General features: G+C 41.5%; 1 protein-coding gene across 1 annotated transcript in view; it reads left to right on the top strand.

Moving 5' to 3' along the window:
- Positions 1-19977, top strand: part of SPMAP2L (sperm microtubule associated protein 2 like) — a 72447-nt gene that overhangs the window by 10187 nt on the left and 42283 nt on the right. Inside the window, exons 2-3 of the mRNA XM_028848560.2 lie at positions 6620-6653; positions 11014-11079. Of these exons, the coding sequence (XP_028704393.1) occupies positions 6620-6653; positions 11014-11079 (100 nt within the window). The remainder of the gene's footprint in view (positions 1-6619; positions 6654-11013; positions 11080-19977) is intronic.

The raw sequence follows: 19977 nt of genomic DNA, 5'->3' as shown, positions 1-19977 counted from the left end.
TCAACGTATGTTTCAAATGTATGTTGCAGCATACATTCAGTAGAGAGGAAACTTGATTCTGTTGTGAAGAACAGTGGACTAGGAGTTAGGAAACTTGGGATTTACTTTTGGTTATGTCATAGCTGTGTGTCTGTTTCCTTTCTAGTGAAATGAAGTGGCTAGACTGGCCAATCACTATGAACACATGTTGAGAGTCTATATTTTAATACAACTGCTTAATCTGATGTAACAAGATATTGCCAAAGTGCAATTACTGTATATTCTTGAATATAAGGACATTTAAATGCTTTTGCCAATTTGAATATGTAAACTTTAAAAAATAGAGCTAAAATAGATAAATGTTTATAATTGTATTACAAAAATTTAAATTAAAAATAAAAGTAACATATTAACATAAGTGGTATAATTTAGAAATATTTATCCCTAATGTCATATTTCATGGAAAACACTTTTATTAATTTTTTCACATGCATATTTGACATCACTAGAGTCATGTTTTGAGTGATTTAACACACTTTTGAGGGCACATTATTTTTATTTCTAAGTTATTTGAGATAGAAAACATAAAATTTTTTTTATTATGGAAATTTCTTAACATACACAAAATAGAGAATATTATAATAAACCCTTGTGTACCCATTACGTAGTTTCAATTATTAACACTGTTTTTGAATCTTGTTTAATCTAGGCACCCCCCAACCCTAAATTTTGGGCATCCTATAGGACAAATTTGTTTTAAAGAAACTGCCAGATACCATGTCATTTTACCGATAAATACCTCAGTATGCATCTCTAATTGCTAAGGATTTTTAAAAAGCCACATAATTATCATGTCATAATTACACCAAACAAAATTTACAATTATTCTTTCTTTCTTTTTCTATAGAGATGGAGTCTTCCTAGGTAGCCCAGGTTGGTCTTGAACTCCTGATCTCAAACAATCCTCCCACCTCAGCCTCCCAAAGCGCTAAGATTACAGGCATGACATGCCCTGCCACAATTATTCTTTAATGCCCACTAAATACATATTTTCCTAATTGTCTCAAAAATGTATTTTACAGTTGATTTGTTCAAATTAGGACTTAAACAAGAGCCTCACATTGCATTTGGGAGTTTTGTCTTGAAGGAAACCAAGTGCCGTCAATTCCCATGACTGTGACAGTGGAGGGGTGGCTGGGGCCACTGAAGGAAGGCAAAACAGAGTAGGTAGCCCCCATGTCCATAAGGAAGGATATGGACTTACCCGTTACCTGGAGCATAACCCTGGGCTCGGTGAGAGTGAGAGGGGTCCCTGAGTCTGGGTCTCTTCAATCTTCATCGATGTCGAGGAGCTGGAAGGTGCCTCCAATACCTAGAGGAGGGTCGTCACATGGAGGTGCAGCGACCGTCCTTAGGTCGGGGCAGTCTGACTTCCAGTGGCCCATCTGCCGACAGTTTGGACAGGGGAGAGTTGGCTCCTTTGGGTTATGGCACTGCCTGGCCCAGTGGCCGTCGTTGCTGCACTTGAAGCAGGCACCAGGTGGCGCTCAGGTAGTACCTCTTTTCTGGGAGCTCCTGGAGCCAGCCGGCCTCAGGGCTGCTACCAAGGCCTGGGTTTGGAGTTGTACCTTCTGTTTTAGCCTGGCCTGTCGTTGGGCCTCAGCTGCTTCCTCCCTGGAGTTGTAGACCTTGAAGGCCAGTTTGATTAAATCCTGGATGGGAGTTTGAGGGCCTTCCTCCGCCTTTTTAAATTTTTTTTGGATATCAGGGGCCGACTGAGAAATGAAATATGAGGCCAAGATGGTTCCTCCTGCGGGGGAGGCAGGGTCAAGGCGGGTGTACTGAATAAGTGCCTCAGTCAGCCGGTTAAGAAAAACAGCTGGATTTTCATCTGCGCCTTGGACAACCTCTTTTAGTTTGTTAAAGTTGACTGATTTGTTAGAGGCTGCCTGCATGCCGGCAAGAAGGCACTGAACCATTATGTCACGGTGGCGGTGACCTGCCTGCCCTACCTGGTAGTCCCAGTCGGGCTTAGCCGAGGGCACTGCCTCGGTGCCGACTGGCATGGCGGGGTCAGTTAAATGAACCTGGTTAGCGTGCTGCCTGGCTGCCGCTAGGATGCACTCCTGCTCCTCAGAAGACAGGGTTGAGGTCATAACGACATGGAGGTCATGCCAGGTGAGATCATATGCCTGGCATAGATACCTGAACTCTTTGATATAACGAGTAGGATTGGCCGAAAAGGAGCCTGCACACTCCTCAACCTTAGACAAATCTGCCAATGAAAATGGCACATAGACCCGGACTACTCCTTCGGCGCCTGCCACCTCTCGCAAGGGACACAGGAGGTCGGTCCTGGACCGAGTATGGGCTGAGACAGGCGAGGAAGGGGAGGAGGTGGAGGTAGGGTAGACAGAATCTGTCGGGTTTGGTAAGGACACATGCGGGGTGGAAGGGAGGGGAGGCATTGACGAGGACGGGGATAATGGCGGGTCAGGGTAAGGAGGAGGTTGGGCGGGAGACTGGAGGGGTGGCCGGGATAGGGTGTCAGGAGGCTCAGAAAAAGAGGAGGAATCATCCCTCTCCTTGCTCAAGGGAAGAGACTTTGCGAGTAGGACCTGAGCTAACGAGCATTGGGCGCAGAGATCTGGGCGAGAACGCAAGTCCCAAAAGGCTTGAACATAGGGTATCTCGTGCCATTTGCCTAGTCTCTTGCAGAAGTTGGTCAGATCTGTGAGGATGTTAAAGTCTAGAGTGCCTTCTGCAGGCCACTGAGACTGATTATCCAATTTACACTGCAGCCATGCTACTGTGCGGAAGAAAATGAGCCACTTTTGTTTTATGTCTTGGCTGAGACTTAAAGTCTGGAGATTCGCCCAGAGGCACCCCAGAGGGGATTTTTGGTCTGATTTGGACTGGGTAGTTCCCATGGTCCTAAGACGGGCAGTCCAGAGGCAATGGGAGCGTCCTCCTACTGCCACGTGGAGTGCAGGGTACGGCAGCTTCCGGGGAGGTTGGACGTCTTCTTGTCCCCGGTGCCAAGGTCACAGTTGACTGGAGGGAGCCCCTGACTTGGCCACGCCTTTCAGACAGGGACTTCCCGGAGGGGGCCTACAGGACGGGGGAAGACTTACCCAGCAGTGATCAAATTCAGTCTTGGATTTGGTGAGACGGCTCCCGGCTTGGAAAGAAGGTCCTGGCTCGGGGAGAGGGGAGCCTGCCCGACCCAGCAGGGATCTGGGGGAGGGGGGTCTCCTCCCAGGTTTCGGCACCAAATGTAAAGGCAAACTGAGGCTGGAGCTGAACCGGGAACAAAGACACAAGGCAAATGGCAGTGAGAATAGCCTTTATTAGGGCTCGCGGGTGAGGTTCCTTGGTCCAAAGGTGCAGGCTGAGGAAGTCGCGCTGAGGGAGGAGGGTAGGGGCTTTTTTATAGCCCAAGAGGTAAGGAAGTTGGTTGTACAAACAGGGCCTGGGGGGTCTTGAAACTACTAGGGCAGGAGTCGAGTAAGGGTCATGAGGAAGGGGTCTTTGGAAACTGTTAACCGAAACTGCTGTTTACGAACTTGTGGAATGCAGGTGAGCTGCAGGTCATGGGGGAGTGTGGTTGCCCAGCCGGAACCTCTGACGTATGCAAGTCTGTGGGTGTGTTCAAAGAGGAAGGGAAGTCTCGAACAAAGGGCCTGCTACGCCGGGTGGCGCCGCCATGTTGGGTCTAGATCCCTGCCTAACAAATAATGCCATTTATTGTGTATTTACTGTGTTTTTGGACACTATGCAGAGTTCATTCTTCACATTATTTAACTTTCCTCTAACAACTTTTTGAAGCAAGAACTCAGTGGTGAAAATACTGAGTTGCAGAGAGCTTGAATAAACTTGCCCTAGATCATAGGTTAGAGCCAAAATTTGGTTCCGGGAACTCTGATTCCAGAGCCAGTGGTCTCAGCCATTAAATGCAGTTCCCAAACTTGTCTGCTTCAAAAAATGCTAATGCCTGTGTCCCTTCCCCAGAGATTGTGACTAAATTGGTCTGAGATGTGGCCTGGGACTTGTAGTTTGTAAGAGATCTCCAGGTGATTCTAATCTGCGGACAAATTTGGAAACCACTGTAACACTGCTTTGCTTGGGACATTAGCTAACAACAGCTACCTGAGAGCTATTTCATCCTGCCAATTAATGAGATAACATCAAAAGTGTGTTTTCTAAAATAGAGTTAAAGCTTTACCTGTGGGAGAAATTATAGCACAAAAGAACAATAGCAAGTTATTCATTCACATTATCAGTACTTATAGATGGTCTTTTAGGACTGATTCAGTTTTTTACTGACTTCAACCTATGTCAGGTCATAAAGCTGAAAGGCAAGGTTGGTAATACATAAAAAGCCCATAGAATAAGTGCTGCAACTTTCATGGGTGACAGCACGGCTGGCCACGAGGGGCATTTTTGTGGACTACTCTCCCTTTTCCCTTAGGTCTGGAACAACAGAAAATATCTGAATTTAAAAGTTCCATTAACTGTTTTTGTTGAAATTCATAGCCTGCCTCCCACTGGAGCGTAAACTTTTTGAGAAGAGAGACCTTCCTCATTTGTGTTCTGTCCATACTGGCACCATGCTTGCCTATGGGAGCCAAATCACAAGTTGGGTGAATAGTTAATTGTGTTTCCTACAGTGCTCTATTTAAGCCATTGATACACTGAAGTTGTAACCAATAATTGTAACTACCATTCATCTACTATATGCAAGATTCTTTACATATATATGTAAGTGATATACATATATACACTAATCTTGTTTTGTTTATCACTAATCCTTTTTTTTTTTTTTTTTGAGATGGAGTCGTTTTGCTCTTGTCGCCCAGGCTGGAGTGCAGTGGCGTGATCTCAGCTCACTGCAACATCTGCCTCCCAGGTTCAAGCGATTCTCCTGCCTCAGCCTCCCGAGTAGCTGGGATTACAGGCACGCACCACTATGAGCGACTAATTTTTGTATTTTCAGTAGAGATGGGATTTCACCATGTTGGCTAGGCTGATCTCGAACTCCTGACCTCAGGTGATCTGCCTGCCTCGGCCTCCCAAAGTGCTGGGATAACAGGCCTGAGCCACTGTGCCCGGCTGTTTATCACTAATCTTTACACAGACCTATTAATCCTCCTATCTGAGAAGGGGGAACTGAATCCCTGAGAAATTACCCAAGATTGTACAGTGGAGTAAGCAACAAAACTGAGGTTTGAGCCATGTCTGTCTGATGCTGTAGCACACCCACTTTTCTTTACCAAAAACATTCTAGACTCTTAGATGGGATTAAAAACTCCTAAGAAAAGACTCTGGAGTAATCCTTCATTATAAAGCCTATGGGATCACCTACATTTTTCCACATTAAAATAAAAAACAAAATAGCTTCTAAACAAGATTTTTCATTAGCTTAACCATTTCTTCTGTTTTGGACATTTCAGGATTACCTAATTTCCCACTGTTAAAGATACCACAATGAAGATTTTTCTGCATAAATCTTTGCCCACACTTGGAATTATTTCTTTTTTTTTTTTTTTTTGAGACGGAGTCTCGCTGTGTCTCCCAGGCTGGAGTGCAGTGGCGTGATCTCGGCTCACTGCAAGCTCCGCCTCCCGGGTTCACGCCATTCTCCCGCCTCAGCCTTCCCAAGTAGCTGAGACTACAGGCGCCCGCCACCACGCCCGGCTAGTTTTTTTGTATTTTTAGTAGAGACGGGGTTTCACCATGTTAGCCAGGATAGTCTCGATCTCCTGACCTCGTGATCCACCCGCCTCGGCCTCCCAAAGTGCTGGGATTACAGGCTTGAGCCACCACGCCCGGCCGGAATTATTTCTTTAGGGTCCATTTCTATAAATAGAATTGGACTAAGGCATGTAAACATTACTGACTTACACTATCAAATTATTTTTCATAAAATATACTAATTTAGACTTTTACCAGCAGTGCACAAGAGGACTCATTTCATCCCTGCCAATATCTTTATATTTTGCAAAAAATTTTTGCCAATTTGCTAGTTTAAAGAAAAATCTCATTTTTTGCATTGTTTTGATTACAAGCAAGTTTGAGCGTTCTCTCTCTCTTTTTTTCCTTTCCTGTAGTGCTGATGAACTTTTACTTAATGTTTATTAGCCCTTTATATATCTTCATATGTGAATTCTGTTCTCATCCTTTGTCTATTTAATTTTGACACTTACCTTAGTGTTTTCTTATAATCTGTACATTTTTACTCTTCAAATATTAAGACTATTAACCCTTTATCATATTTATTGCCAAATATTCCTCCAAAGTTTTCTATCATCTTTAAGTTTTAATTGTTGACACAGAAATTTTAAGTATTTTAATCTACTTATATTGTCCTTTATATGTTTTGCCACCTTTAACTCTAGAAGATTAAAATCCAGGGATCAAGTAAATATTCTCTTATTTCCTCTAATTCAGTTTTTAAAATATTTAACTCCTTGATTTACCTGTGGTTTATTTTGGCACATAATATGATATATGTCATTTGGCCATTTCCCCAAATATTTCTTTTTCTAATTCCTTTCTCTTTTAATTTGTGATGCTATCTTGATCATATTTTTGATTCCTGTTGAATCTAATTTTTGCTTTTACTTTTGTTTTCTTTTAGCAAATCCTGTTTCCTGTGACTTTGTAAGGAAATGGTAAGATGTAGTTATAGTACTATTTTCACAGACCTAAACTAATAGTCCAGCCAATCTGGATGGGGCAGATTCATTTGACGTGGGTCTACCTTGGGGTTTTCAAAAAGGACATTCCTAGGCTTTCCCTTTGTCATAAGGCCCTTTTCTTTTCTTTCTTTCTTTCTTTCTTTTTTTTTTTGAGACAGAGTCTCACTCTGTTCCCCAGACTAGAGTGCAGTGGCATCATCTCGGCTCACTGCAACCTCTGCCTCCCGGATTCAAGTGATTCTCCTTCCTCAGCCTCCTGAGTAGCTGGGATTGCAGGCATGCACCATCACGCCCAGCTAATTTTTGTATTTTTAGTAGAGACAGGGTTTCACCATGTTGGTCAGGCTGGTCTCAAACTCCTGACCTCGTGATCCATCTGCCTCAGCCTCCCAAAGTGTTGGGATTACGGTGTGAGCCACCACGCCTGGCCCATAAGGCCCTTTTCTAATCACAGTTCCTATGGGAAGAGGAATGAAGGAAGACAGAATTACTAAGAAGTTACACTTCTGGTCCCAAGCATTTTGGATAAGAGATATTCATCCTATAGAATCATTAGGGAGAAATACGAAGGGTTCATATAGGTGAAAAGTAAATAATACCAGATTTTATTTTTATCCACTTTTTAAAGAAATAGGTAAAAACCATTCATATTTATTGTTACTGATTAGCTCATTTATATGTATGGCTATTATTTAGACTTATTAAACAGTGGGAAAGAAGATTGAGATGCAGGAGAACACTTTCTTTTTCTTTTCTTTCTTTTTTTTTTTTTTGAGACAGTCTCGCTCTGTCGCCAGGCTGGAGTGCAGTGGCACGATCTCGGCCCACTGCAACTTCCGACTCCCTGGTTCAAATGATTCTCCTGCCTCAGCCTCCTGAGTAGCTGGGATTATGGGCATGCACCACCACACCTGGCTAATTTTTGTACTTTTAGTAGAGATGGGTTTTCACTATGTTGGCCAGGATGGTCTCGATCTCCTGACCTTGTGATCCGTCCACCTCGGCCTCCCAAAGTGCTGGGATTACAGGGGTGAGCCACCGTGCCTGGCTGGAGAACACTTCTATTCTCTGAGTTTTTCACTTGTTTGCTAGGTACTTGATTCATTACTTAGTAGATCTGAACTTTTAAGCGATTTGGGATTCTGCATTGACAATCTCGAATCACAGATTTTGTGAAGTTCCAGTTCAATATATCCCAATCTTCCTTGCCTCTAATTCAAATACAGTAGCTAATGACTTTTCAAGAAAGTGCCCTTTATGAAAAAAAGAAAAGAAAAATGTATATGTGTATATGTGCATATAATGCACAACAATAAATGCCTCCTGAAAACCGATGCTTACCCTTTGTTAGGCTAAGATACAGTTAGAAGAGGAGACAGAATACAGGTTGAGCATCCCTAATCTGAAAATCTAAAATCCCAAATGCTCCAAAATCTGAAACTTTTTGAGCATGGACATGACACCACAAGTGGAAAATTTCACACATAAGTACTTACCACAAACTTTGTTTTACACACAAAATTATTTAAAATATTATATATATAATTACCTTTAGGCATGTGTATAAGATGTATGTAAAACATAAATGAATGTTGTGTTTAGACTTGGGTCTCATCCCCAAGATACCTCATTATGTATATACAGATATTTCAAAATCTGAAAATATCCAAAATTCCAAATACTTCTAGTCCCAAGCATTTTGGATAAGAGATACTCATCCTATAAAATCATTAGGGAGAAACACCAAGGGTTCATATCAGTGGTTCATGTAGGTGAAAAGTAAATAATACCAGATATTATTTTCATCCACTTTTTAAAGAAGTGGGTCAAAACCATTCATATTTATTGTTATTGTTTAGCTCATTTACATGTATGGTTATTATTTAGACTTATTTTTATTTTATGTTTTAACATTTAGTTTTAAAATTTTATTGTGGAGATAGATCTCACTTTGTTGCCCAGGCTGGTCCCAATTTCCTGACCTCAGGTGATCCTTCTAACTCAGCTTCGTGAAGTGCTGGCATTATAGGCGTGAACCACCACACCTGGCTGTATTTACCATGCTTTCCAGTTTTTTCCCCCCTTCCTTATTCAGGCAGCAAATACTACTACCTTATTTTTGTTTAATGGTTTTCAGTTAAAAAATAGGTTTTCTCACAAGAATTCTGAAAAGTAGATAGGACAGATATATCAACTAGATTTTACTGAGAGAAAATGAAAGTCAGCAAAATTAAGTCACTTTCCCAAGGTTGTCAGGTGGCTGAGGAGTAGAGCAGGTAGAATTAACATCTACTGAATAGTACCAAGTATCCACTCAAAATACCACAGTACTTAAAATAAATAATGTATGCTGAGTGAACAGGCTTTCCTGTGACTGGATAGTTTGTGTCTCGTAAAGTTTTATACTTAAAAAGGCTGTGAGGAGTGTGGTTCCAAAAAAGTTTTTCATTATTGTTATTTCTTACTGCTTCTTGTTTCTCTCTGCTCTGTTAATTTGGAGTCATGTGAGGAAATTGTGCCATTTCTATCTGCATTATCTACCTGTATCCTGTATCAAAAAGTTTGCTTTTATGCAAATATGCTGTGCCTAATTAGCCCGGTATGGTGTCTGTAGTCCCAGCTACTCAGGAGGCTGAGTTTGGGTAGTAGTCCAAGGCTGCAGGGAGCTGTGATCATGCCATTGCACTCCAGCCTGGGTAACATAGACCCTATCTCTAACAAAACAAACAAACCAACCAAAAAAATGCTGAGAGGTTATACAAGTGTGCACCCTTGGGAGCTGCTGACTATTGAGCCCACTCTCCCCTGCTGCCTCCTCCCACGGTGCATCAGTCACCACTTAATTAGGAAGGCCATTTCTTCACATAATGCCTTGTATGTGCTGTGTCAGTGACTGAATCCTACCTGACACCAGGGCTAGGGCTTATTCTAAAAGAGTTTGGAGCCTATTAAAGAGCTCAGTCAAGTGTTATAGGCATGCTTTTCCTTATTACCTCCTTCATTATACATTGAAGCATTTCCGTTGAGGAATTCTCCTGGCCTCTTGCCTCATTCTTTAGTTAGACTTTCCATGGAGTAGGAGTGACATCTGTTTGATAGGTTTGGGAGAGAGCATTGGTCCCTTCTGGGACCCTTTTTCTTTGGGGCCTGCCTGTCCACAGTGATCTGTAAGATGGTGCATCAATCTGTACAAGGATCTTTGTGATCTACTTTCTATCACATAGCAAGTTTAGCCCCTACAGGAGGAGGCCTGCAGCTTTGGGATGTCAGTTCAATTTGGGGGTGTCAGGGATCCAAACTACTCATTTCAATATGGTTTTGTCAATAACAGATAGTGTTTTTATTCTATTTGTCTGACTCCTGTGCCTATTTTTCAGTTGGTTTCTAAAGATGGTAGATCAGAAGAGTTGTTATATATTGGGCCCTTCAGACTCCAACCAAGGCCATTACACAGTTGTAATATGAGTCCCCACAACATAGATGGTGTATTAGTCTGCATAGAATAGACAATGCTACATTAACAAACACGATACAGAACTCTCAATGACTTAACACAATAAAAGTTTATTTCTCCCTCCTGCCAGAGTCTAGTGTGAATTGATTGGCCCTTCTCAACCTTGTAGCTCTGCTATCTAGGATATGTGACTTCTAGGTCCCTGCAACAGGGAAAGAGAAAAGTGGAAGAGACACACTAGCCCATATGTGATACCCAGTACTCTTGCTGAAATTAGACATGACAGTTATGTCACTCCAAACACTGCAAAGGAGGCTGGGAAACATAGGGGAACACATAGACGCTTGGAGGGCACAAACTCTCTCTGCTACAAGTGGATTAAGAAAAACTGGGAAGGTTCAAGGGAGCAGAGTGAGGCACAGAGGGGGTTGAGTGGTACCAAAAGTATATTTTGCCTATTTCGTAGTTTTTCCAAAGCCAGATATTCTGTCTGAAATTTGTCTGTACAATCTCTTCAGAATCCAGTGCTACAAAGCCATCTACAAATGACCTTAATAGACTGATTGAGGTTTTTCCTGTTAAAAAGTGTGCATTTTACCTCGGGTCTTCTGGAGACAATATGTTCATTGTTTGGTTGCATAATTTATTGTCTTAATTTTATTATGTGTTATATTAGCAATTCTAGAAGTGAGAATGTTGGGTCCAAAGAATGTTTGGGTACTTTGAGCCTTTCAGTACTCTTCAAATCACATCAAATACAGCATTGGTTTTAGTTCTTCTTTTTTTCCCCCTCATATGGGATTTGTTTGAGTAGGAGTCATCTAATGTAACCATATTTCTTAAGCATTCTCTTTGAATTAATCAGCTGATATTTGTTAGTTTTTCTTCTAGGAAGAGAACCCCAAATCTTTCAAAGCCTAAAAAGCAATGGGGAACTCCAGACAGGTAAGGCAATATTATATGGTCTTGTTTGTGATGATTGTGTTCATTACATCAAATAGGTAAGTATTATTTATCCATCCACCTCTACAGATCCTCTGAACCAATATTATCACCTCATTGTAGTCAGCATGTAAAAAGCTAACCCTTGGTCAGTGGTTCTTAAATTTGGCTGTACATTGGTATCACCTGGGGAACTTTAGTAATGGCTGAGTGCTTTCCCCAAAAATCCTGATTTAGTCGATATGGGGTGTGCCATAGACTTTGGGAGTTAAAAGCTCCCCAGATGATTCTATAGGCAGACAGACTTGAGAACTACTGCTCAAGGGTGTGACTCCACACCCCTTTGAAACTTTTTGTGCATTTTCCAAGTCCAGCTTTGCTGCCTGTATCTCTAAGGCTGCTATCACTAATCTTGATACCGCTAAACCTCTTATTAGAGCACACCTGTCCTCTGGGTCTCCAGCAAGCTAGACCCTCAGTCCTTTCATGCTTGGCCAAGGGACTCTTCTTTTTCTTCTTTGGCTCCTGAGTCGAGCTTGAATATTTTTTGGATCTCCTACTGCTTTTTTTTTTGAGGCAGGGTCTCACTGTGTTGCTCAGGCTAGAGCGCAGTGGTGCAATCATGGCTCTCTGCAGCCTTGACCTCCCAGGCTCAAGTGATTCCTCCACCTCAGCCTCCTGAGTATCTGGGACCACGTGTGCCCAGCTAATTTTTAAATTTTTTTGTGGAGACAGGGGTCTCCCTATGTTTCCCACGCTGGCCTCAAACTCCTGTGCTCAAGTGATCCTCCCACCTTGGCCTCCCAAAGTGTTGGGATTACAGACGTGAGCCACCATGCCTATCCTGTTGCTTTTTAAACAAAATTAATAGACTTTAATTTTTAGAGCAGTTTTGGGTTTACAGAAAAATTGAGCAGAAAGTACAGAGTTCCCATGTTTACCACCGTTCCCCCTAGTTTTCCCTACTACTAACATCTTGCATTATTTTGGTACAATTGTTAAAATTGATGAGCCAATATTGATACATTGCTACTGATTAAAGTCTGTGGTTTACATTAAGGTTCACTTTTTGTGTTGTGCGGCTTTATGGGTTTGATAAATGCATAATGTATCCACCATTATAGTATCATACAGGATAGTTTCACAGCCCTAAAAATTACCTGTGTTCCAACTATTTGTTTCTTTTCATCTTTCCTCCCTTTCCAAACCCTTGGCCACTGCTAATCTATTTACTGTCTCTATAGTTTTGTCTTTTCTAGAAAGTCAGATAGTTGGAAGTGTACAGTATGAAATCGTTCAGATTGGCTTCTTTTACTTAGTAATATGCATTTAAGATTCCTCCATTTTTTTTGGCTTGATAGCTCATTTCTTTTTAAGATTATATTCTATTGATGTGGTACTATTTAGTTGTATAGGTGTATCATATCCATATATACCATGGATATAGGTATATCCATTCATCTATTTAAGGGCATCATGGTTGCTTCATAATTTGGCAATTATGAATAAAGCTGCTATAAACATTCATGTGCAAGGTTTTTGGTACATATAAGTTTTTAGTAATTTGGGTAAATTGCTGAGTAATATGGTAAGAGTACATTTAACTCTGTAGGAAACTGCTAAGCTCTTGTAAGATGACTGTACCATTTTGCATTTTCACAAGCAATGAAGGAGCATTCCTGTTGCCCCACATCTCCGTCAGCATTTGGTGTTGTCAGTGTTTGGATTTTAGCCATTCTAATAGGTGTGTAGTGGTATCTCATTGTTTTAATTTGCAATTCTCTAATGAACTGATGTTGAGCATATTTGCTTATTTGTGTAAGGTATTTGTTCATATCTGCCCATTTTTGCTATGTGTTATTGTTGAGTTTTAGGTGTTCTTTGTATGTTTTGGATGCCAATCCTTTATCAGATATTAGTTTTACAAATATTGTCTCTCAGTCTATGGTTCAGCTTTTCATTCTCTTAGTGGTGCGTTTCACAAAATAGAAGTTTTAATTTTTATGAAGTTCAACTTACTCATTTTTTCTTTTGTGAATCATGCTTTTGGTGTTGTTTCTAAACTCATTGCTAAACCCAAAGTTGCCTGGATTTTCTCCTGTGTGTTTTTCTATGAAACTCCTGAAAGTTTTATATTTTTGTATTTTATGTTTACATCTAGACACATTTTGAGTTAATGTTTATGAAAGGTGCAAGGTCTGTGTCTAGATTATTTATTTTTGCATGTAGATGTCCAGTTGTTCCAGCACCATTTGTTGAAAAGACTATCATTTCCTTTTCTTTTTTGGAGATGGAATTTCACTCTTGTTGTTCAGGCTGGAGTGCAATGGTGCAATCTCGGCTCACTGCAACCTCCGCCTCCCGGGTTCAAACGATTCTCCTGCCTCAGCCTCCCGAGTAGCTGGGATTACAGGCAGGCACCACCACGCCTGGCTAATTTTGTATTTTTAGTAGAGATGGGGTTTCTCCATGTTGGTTAGGGCTGGTCTCGAACTCCCAACCTCAGGTGATCTGCCCACCTCAGCCTCCCAGAGTGCTGGGATTACAGGTGTGAGCCACCACACCTGGCTGAGACTATCCTTTCTTGATTGGATTGCCTTCAGTCCTTTAGCTATATTTGTGTGGATCTACTTACTGGATCTGTATTTTATCCCACTCATCTGTCTCTTCTTTCACCAATACCACACTGCCTTGATTACTGTAGCTTTATAAGTCTTGAAGTAAGATAGTGTTAGTCCTCTGACTTTGTTCTTGAATATTATGTTGACTATTCTGGGTCTTTTGTCTTTCTTTTTTTTTTTTTGAGACGGAGTCTTGCTCTGTCACCCAGGCTGGAGTGCAATGGCCGGATCTCAGCTCACTGCAAGCTCCGCCTCCTGGGTTCGCGCCATTCTCCTGCCTCAGCCTCCCGAGTAGCTGGGACTACAGGCGCCCACCACCTCGTCCAGCTAGTTTTTTTGTATTATTTTTTTTAAGTAGAGACGGGGTTTCACTGTGTAAGCCACGATGGTCTCGATCTCCTGACCTCGTGATCCACCCATCTTGGCCTCCCAAAGTGCTGGGATTACAGGCTTGAGCCACTGCGCCCGGCCGGTGTTTTGTCTTTCTATATAAACTATAGAATCAGTTTGTCAATATCCATGAAGTAACTTGCTGGGATTTTTACTGGAATTGCATTGAATGTATAAACTAAGTTGGGAATAATTGATATCTTAATATTGATTCTTCCTATCCATGAATATTGAATACCTATCAATATTTATAACTCTTTTTTGATTCTTTCATCAGAGTTTTGTAGCTTTCCTCAGTAGATCTTATATGTATTTTGTTAGAATTATGCTTATGTATTCCATTTTTTTCGCGATGCTAATGTAAATAGCATTCTGTTTTTTATTTCAAATTCCAATTGTTCCTTGTTAGCATATTAAAAAATCAGTAGACTTTTGTATATTAATGCTGCATCTTGCAACTTTGCTATACTCTGAAGACTAAGTTTTAAGAGGCTTAAAACTAAAAATATAGTATGCATTAAATTCTCTCTTACTCATGGATAGGAACACACACATATATATTGAGTAGAGGTATACACTGATAAGAGATACGTTAATGAATATTACTAGAGCTGTCAAAATCTTGGAACACTCAACCCACCCTGTTTGAAACCAATAGAAAAATTGGAGACTTTATTTGATTAGGGAGTAAAGTTTAGAAAAGTTAAGTAAGTTACCCAATTCACTTGGATTTGAATCTACATCCGTTGCCCACAAAGCCCATTTCTTCCCATTATATATCATCCTGTCTATTTTAGAAAGGCACAGTTCCTTTGATGGCATGGAATACCAGAGGCAAGAAGATAATTTGGGGCTATTGAAATAATGCAGGAGAGAAATAATGATAGCCTATCCTAAAACATTGGCCTTAAAGGTTGAGACAAAGGTTAGAGTCAAAACATAGATGGACAGGACCTAGTGACAAATGAATTGTAGAAGTCTGAGGAAGGAGTAAAATATGATTTCTAGTTTTGTGTCTTTAGAAATAAGGTAGAGAATTCTATTATAACTGCGAGAGAAAATACAAGAGGGAGATAGGTTTGAGAGGAAGATACATTAGATCATGCAGATGATTTTCAGACATTCAATAAGTATCTGGAAATATGGATTTAGCACTCAGGAGACTACTTGAGAATAACTGGAGAGACTTATTCGGGAATTGCGTTTAGTAATAATAAAATAATATTGAGGATGGGCGCAGTGGCTCACGCCTGTAATCCCAGCACTTTGGGAGGCTGGGATGGGTGGATCACTTGAGGTCAAGAGTTTGAGAAAGCCTGGCTAACATGGCGAAACCCCATTTCTACTAAAAATACAAAAATTAGCCAGGCGTGGTGGCACACACCTGTAATTCCAGCTACTTGAGATAGGTTGTGGCAGGAGAATTGCTTGAACCTGGGAGGTGGCAGTTGCAGCGAGCCGCGATTGCACCACTGCAATCCAGCCTGGGTGACTGAGAGACTCCATCTCTAAATAATAATGATAATAATAATAAAAGTAATATTGAAGAGATTGGAAGCCTGGAGCATGTGCCATTGTTTGAGTTGTGAAAGAAATGCTACCTAAAGAAACAGAGAGAGGCCGGGCGTGGTGGCTCATGCCTGTAATTCCAGCACTTTGAGAGGCCAAGGTGGGTGGATCACTTGAGGTCAGAAGTTTGAGACCAGCCTGGCCAACGTGATGAAACCCTGTCTCTAATAAAAATACAAAAATTAGCCGGGCATGGTGGCACGTACCTGTAGTCCCAGCTATTTGAGAGGCTGAAGCAGAATCGCTTAAGCCTGGGAGGCTGAGGTTGTAGTGAGCTGAGATCATGCAACTGCACTCCAGCACAGGTGACAGAGGTGACAGAGGGAAACTGTCTCAAAAAAAAAAGAAAAAAACAGAAACAAACAAACAAAAAAGAAACAGAGGAAGCTGCTAGAAGAGAACCAAGAAAGAGAGAGTCTCAAAGGCCAATGAAGAAAATTATTAAAAGAAAGATGGATCCTATGAGGAAACATTACAAGAATTTGTGGTTGGCGAGACTAGACTGGCAAAGAAAGTTTGAAGACTGATTTCTAAATTCAAAAAGTCCATAAAGCATTTTAAAGAGATAAAAGCTAAATAAGTATTTGTTATGATGGGAGAGATTATAAGAATTTCAGAACAGTACAACTCTGGAAATGGACTGATGAGAGCTGTTTTGTGTTTTCTAAATCTGGAAATCTGAAACAGACTAGAGTTTTAGCTGTGCAGAATGGGGTGATTGAACACTGAACCCCCCAGAATCCTTCTAGTTCCATTATTCTAGAATTCTGTGGGTAATTGTGATGGTGTCAGACTTGGTTCTGTTTCATGGATACATCAGACAGGTGTGGTATGGATAAAGATCCCATACTGTGTGGTCAAGTACTAGATATGGACCATAGAAGATTACATTTTTATTTTCTTGATATTACTAGCCATGTAACTGCTAAACAGGTAATTTCTAAAATGCTGGCAGTACAGTGGTACATTATCTGTATATAATACGCTACTTTAGCCTGTTGGTTAGCCTCCCCGCTTCCTGATGAAGTTTACCTCCAAATTTTTCTTTTTTTTTTTTCTTTTTGAGATGGAGTTTCCTCTCGTTGCCCAGGCTGGAGTGCAGTAGCGCGTTTTTGGCTCACTGCAACCTCCACCTCCTAGTTTCAAGTGATTCTTCTGCCTCAGCCTCCTGAGTAGCTGGGATTACAGGCATCCACCATCATGCCCAGCTAATTTTTGTACTTTTGTAGAGACAGGGTTTCACAACATTGGCCAGGCTGGTCTTGAACTCCTGACCTCAGGCAATCCACCTGCCTCGGCCTCCCAAAGTGTTGGGATTACAGTCATGAGCCACCATGCCCAGCCACCAAATTTTTCTTGACTGTGGAGTCTCTGCTCTTTCTCATCCCACTGATCTTTTCCTTCTAACTTACTTTAAGCCAAATATCCTGCTTTGTATATTATCCTCAATGCCTTTTGTTCATACTCTGTTTTCAAGTTCTTGTGGCCAAAATTTTTGTTTTATTTTTATTTTTTTAAATATATTGTGGGTATATAGTAAGTTTATATATTTACTTGTGGCCAAAATTTTTAAGCAGCTATAATCTCATGAGGGTTCAGTTCTTGGAGGGCATCATTTGGACCATATTTTATGCACTTAATTTCATTGTTGTTTCTAAGTTAATTTTTGCTCTGAATTTGAAACTGGGTGCAAACCCAGTATATATATACATATCACCTCAGCTTCCTAATCCCTGACTCTTCTAGCCTCTCTCCATCTGAGCTGTTATATTTACCCCTATCCAAAGACATATTTTTCACTCTTATTACCACTGATAATGGCCTGGCCAAATCCTATTGTCTTTTGATTTTTTTCAGAGCTCATCCTTTTATGATATCTAAGTTATATTTGATGCTTTTTGATATATTTTATTGTTTATCAAAATATATTTGGTTTGATATATTTTATGCATCCTTCTCTCAAACTCTTCCCCTCTTTGACTTCTATTACGTGGTTCTCTCACCTCTACCCACTACTTCTTTCTTGTTTTTGAGATGGAGTCTCGCTCTGTCACCCAGGCTAGAGTGGAGTGGCGTGATCTTGGCTCACTGCAGCCTCCACCTCCTGGGTTCAAGGGATTCTCCTGCTTCAGCCTCCCAAGTAGCTGGGATTATAGGCATGTGCCACCATGCCTGGCTAATTTTTGTATTTTTAGTAGAGAAGAGGTTTCACCATGTTGGCCAAGCTGGTCTCGAACTCCTGACCTCAGGTGATCTGCCCGCCTTGGCCTCCCAAAGTGCTGGGATTACAGGTGTGAGTCACTGCACCCAGCCTGCCCACTACTTCTTTCTTTGGGAGCCTAGTTACTCTCTTCCCCATGTGGATCTCCCTCCTGTGGCCCTCTTCACTTGAGGTCTAAACATCGGCATTTGCTTTTTATTCTGCCTGTGGTTATTCTCTCCTCTCTAATATGTGCTGCATGTCACCATCAGGTGAGTCCCCAGTTTTCACCATTCATTCATTCATCGAACCACTATGTGATTTTTCTTGTAGTTTTTTTTTTTTTTTTGACAGTCTCACTCTGCCACCCAGGCTGGAGTGCAGTGGTGCTATCTTGGCTCACTGTAACCTCTCCTCCCAGATTCAAGCAATTCTCCTGCCTCAGCCTCCCGAGTAACTGGGATTACAGGTGCACGCCACCATGCCCGGCTAATTTTTGTATTTTTAGTAGAGACGGGGTTTCACCATGTTGGCCAGGTTGGTCTTGAACTCTTGATCTCAAATAATCCACCTCCCTTGGCTTCCCAAAGTGCTGGGATTACAGGAGTGAGCCACCCCACCCGGCCTTTCTTGTGGCTTTTAAAAAAATTTATCTCATGTACAACGAACTAGCATGGTTTCTTTCACTGGGTAGATGCCTCACATAATCCATTCAAGGAAGATCACTTAGTCAATTTAACAAAACTTATATCCTTCGCATACTGACAGAAACACTGACAGTATGTATGGAGGCCATATTTCCACATCTGGCCGTGCTGGCTTGAACAGACTCGATGAGAGCAAGATCCCTGCCCAAATTTTTGCAGGTGGCTCCAGTAGAGTTTGATGAGACAAAAGGCCATCAAACAATATTGAGTACCACTTCTGTACAACACTAAACTATGCAAGGAAAACTCCCCAAAAGACTAAGACATGATCTGAAAGAATAGATAGGCTGGAGAGGCAGACACTCTTGACTTGATCAAGTTTGCTTTTAGAAAGATCACTCCGGCAGTGGCGTAGAGAAAGGCGTGGACATAATGAGAGTATGGACAAAAGAAGGAACAGTGGGAATGAGAGATGGACAGATTTGAGCCATATTTAGAAAATGGATTGGGAGGCCGAGGCGGGAGGATCACGAGGTCAGGAGATGAAGACCATCCTGGCTAACACAGTGAAACCCCGTGTCTATTAAAAATACAAAAAAAATTAGCCGGTCATGGTGGCAGGCGCCTGTAGTCCCAGCTACTCGGGAGGCTGAGGCAGGAGAATGTCGTGAACCCGGGAAGCAGAACTTGCAATAAGCCGAAATCGTGCCACTGCACTCCAGCCTGGGAGACAGAGGGAGACTCCATCTCAAAAACAAAACAAAACAAAACAAAAAAGAAAAACAAAAAGAAAATGGAATCAGCAGAAGGTAGGGAGCAAGGATATTAATTCTTGTTTCTAATAATAATTCTGACTGATGTTTACAGAGCAGAGAAAGAAAGATTATATCTAAAAATATAAGCAAAGCTGAAAAAAGAAAACCAGGGGTCTTTTTAAAGGGTTGACTCAATTAGTTGGGCAAATTTAATTATGTGTGAAGTCATAACAAGTGTATGGAGGTTTTTTTTGTTTTGTTTTGTTTTGTTTGAGACAGGGTCTTGCTCTGTCACACTGGCTGGAGTGCAGTGGTCTGATTGATCTTGGCTTATTGCAGCCTCGACCTCTCAGGCTCAAGCAGTCTTCCCACCTCAGCCTCCAAAGTAGTTGGCACTACAGATGCTGCCACCATTGCTGGCTAGTTTTTTGATATTTTTTTGTAGAGACTAGGTTTCACCATGTAGCCCAGGCTGGTCTCTAACTCCTGGGCTCAAGTGATCCTCCTTCCTCCTGCCTCAGCCTCTCAAAGTGCTGGGATTACAGGCGTGAGCTACCACGCCTGGCCTGTATCTTTTTCTTACCCCTCCATCTCAAGGCCTTCTCCTGCCCTCCTTACCCATTTCAGCAATGTTGCTTAATTACATCCCAATGTGACATTCTACTTCCCCCTAAATATTCCTGGTTCCAGCCTTGGTCATTTCCATTTCCCATTGTTAT

This window comes from Macaca mulatta, chromosome 5 (genome assembly GCF_049350105.2).
Source record: "Macaca mulatta isolate MMU2019108-1 chromosome 5, T2T-MMU8v2.0, whole genome shotgun sequence".
Lineage (NCBI taxonomy): Eukaryota > Metazoa > Chordata > Mammalia > Primates > Cercopithecidae > Macaca > Macaca mulatta.
Note: the sequence above shows the minus strand (reverse complement) of the source record. Positions and strands in the feature narration are given on the sequence as shown.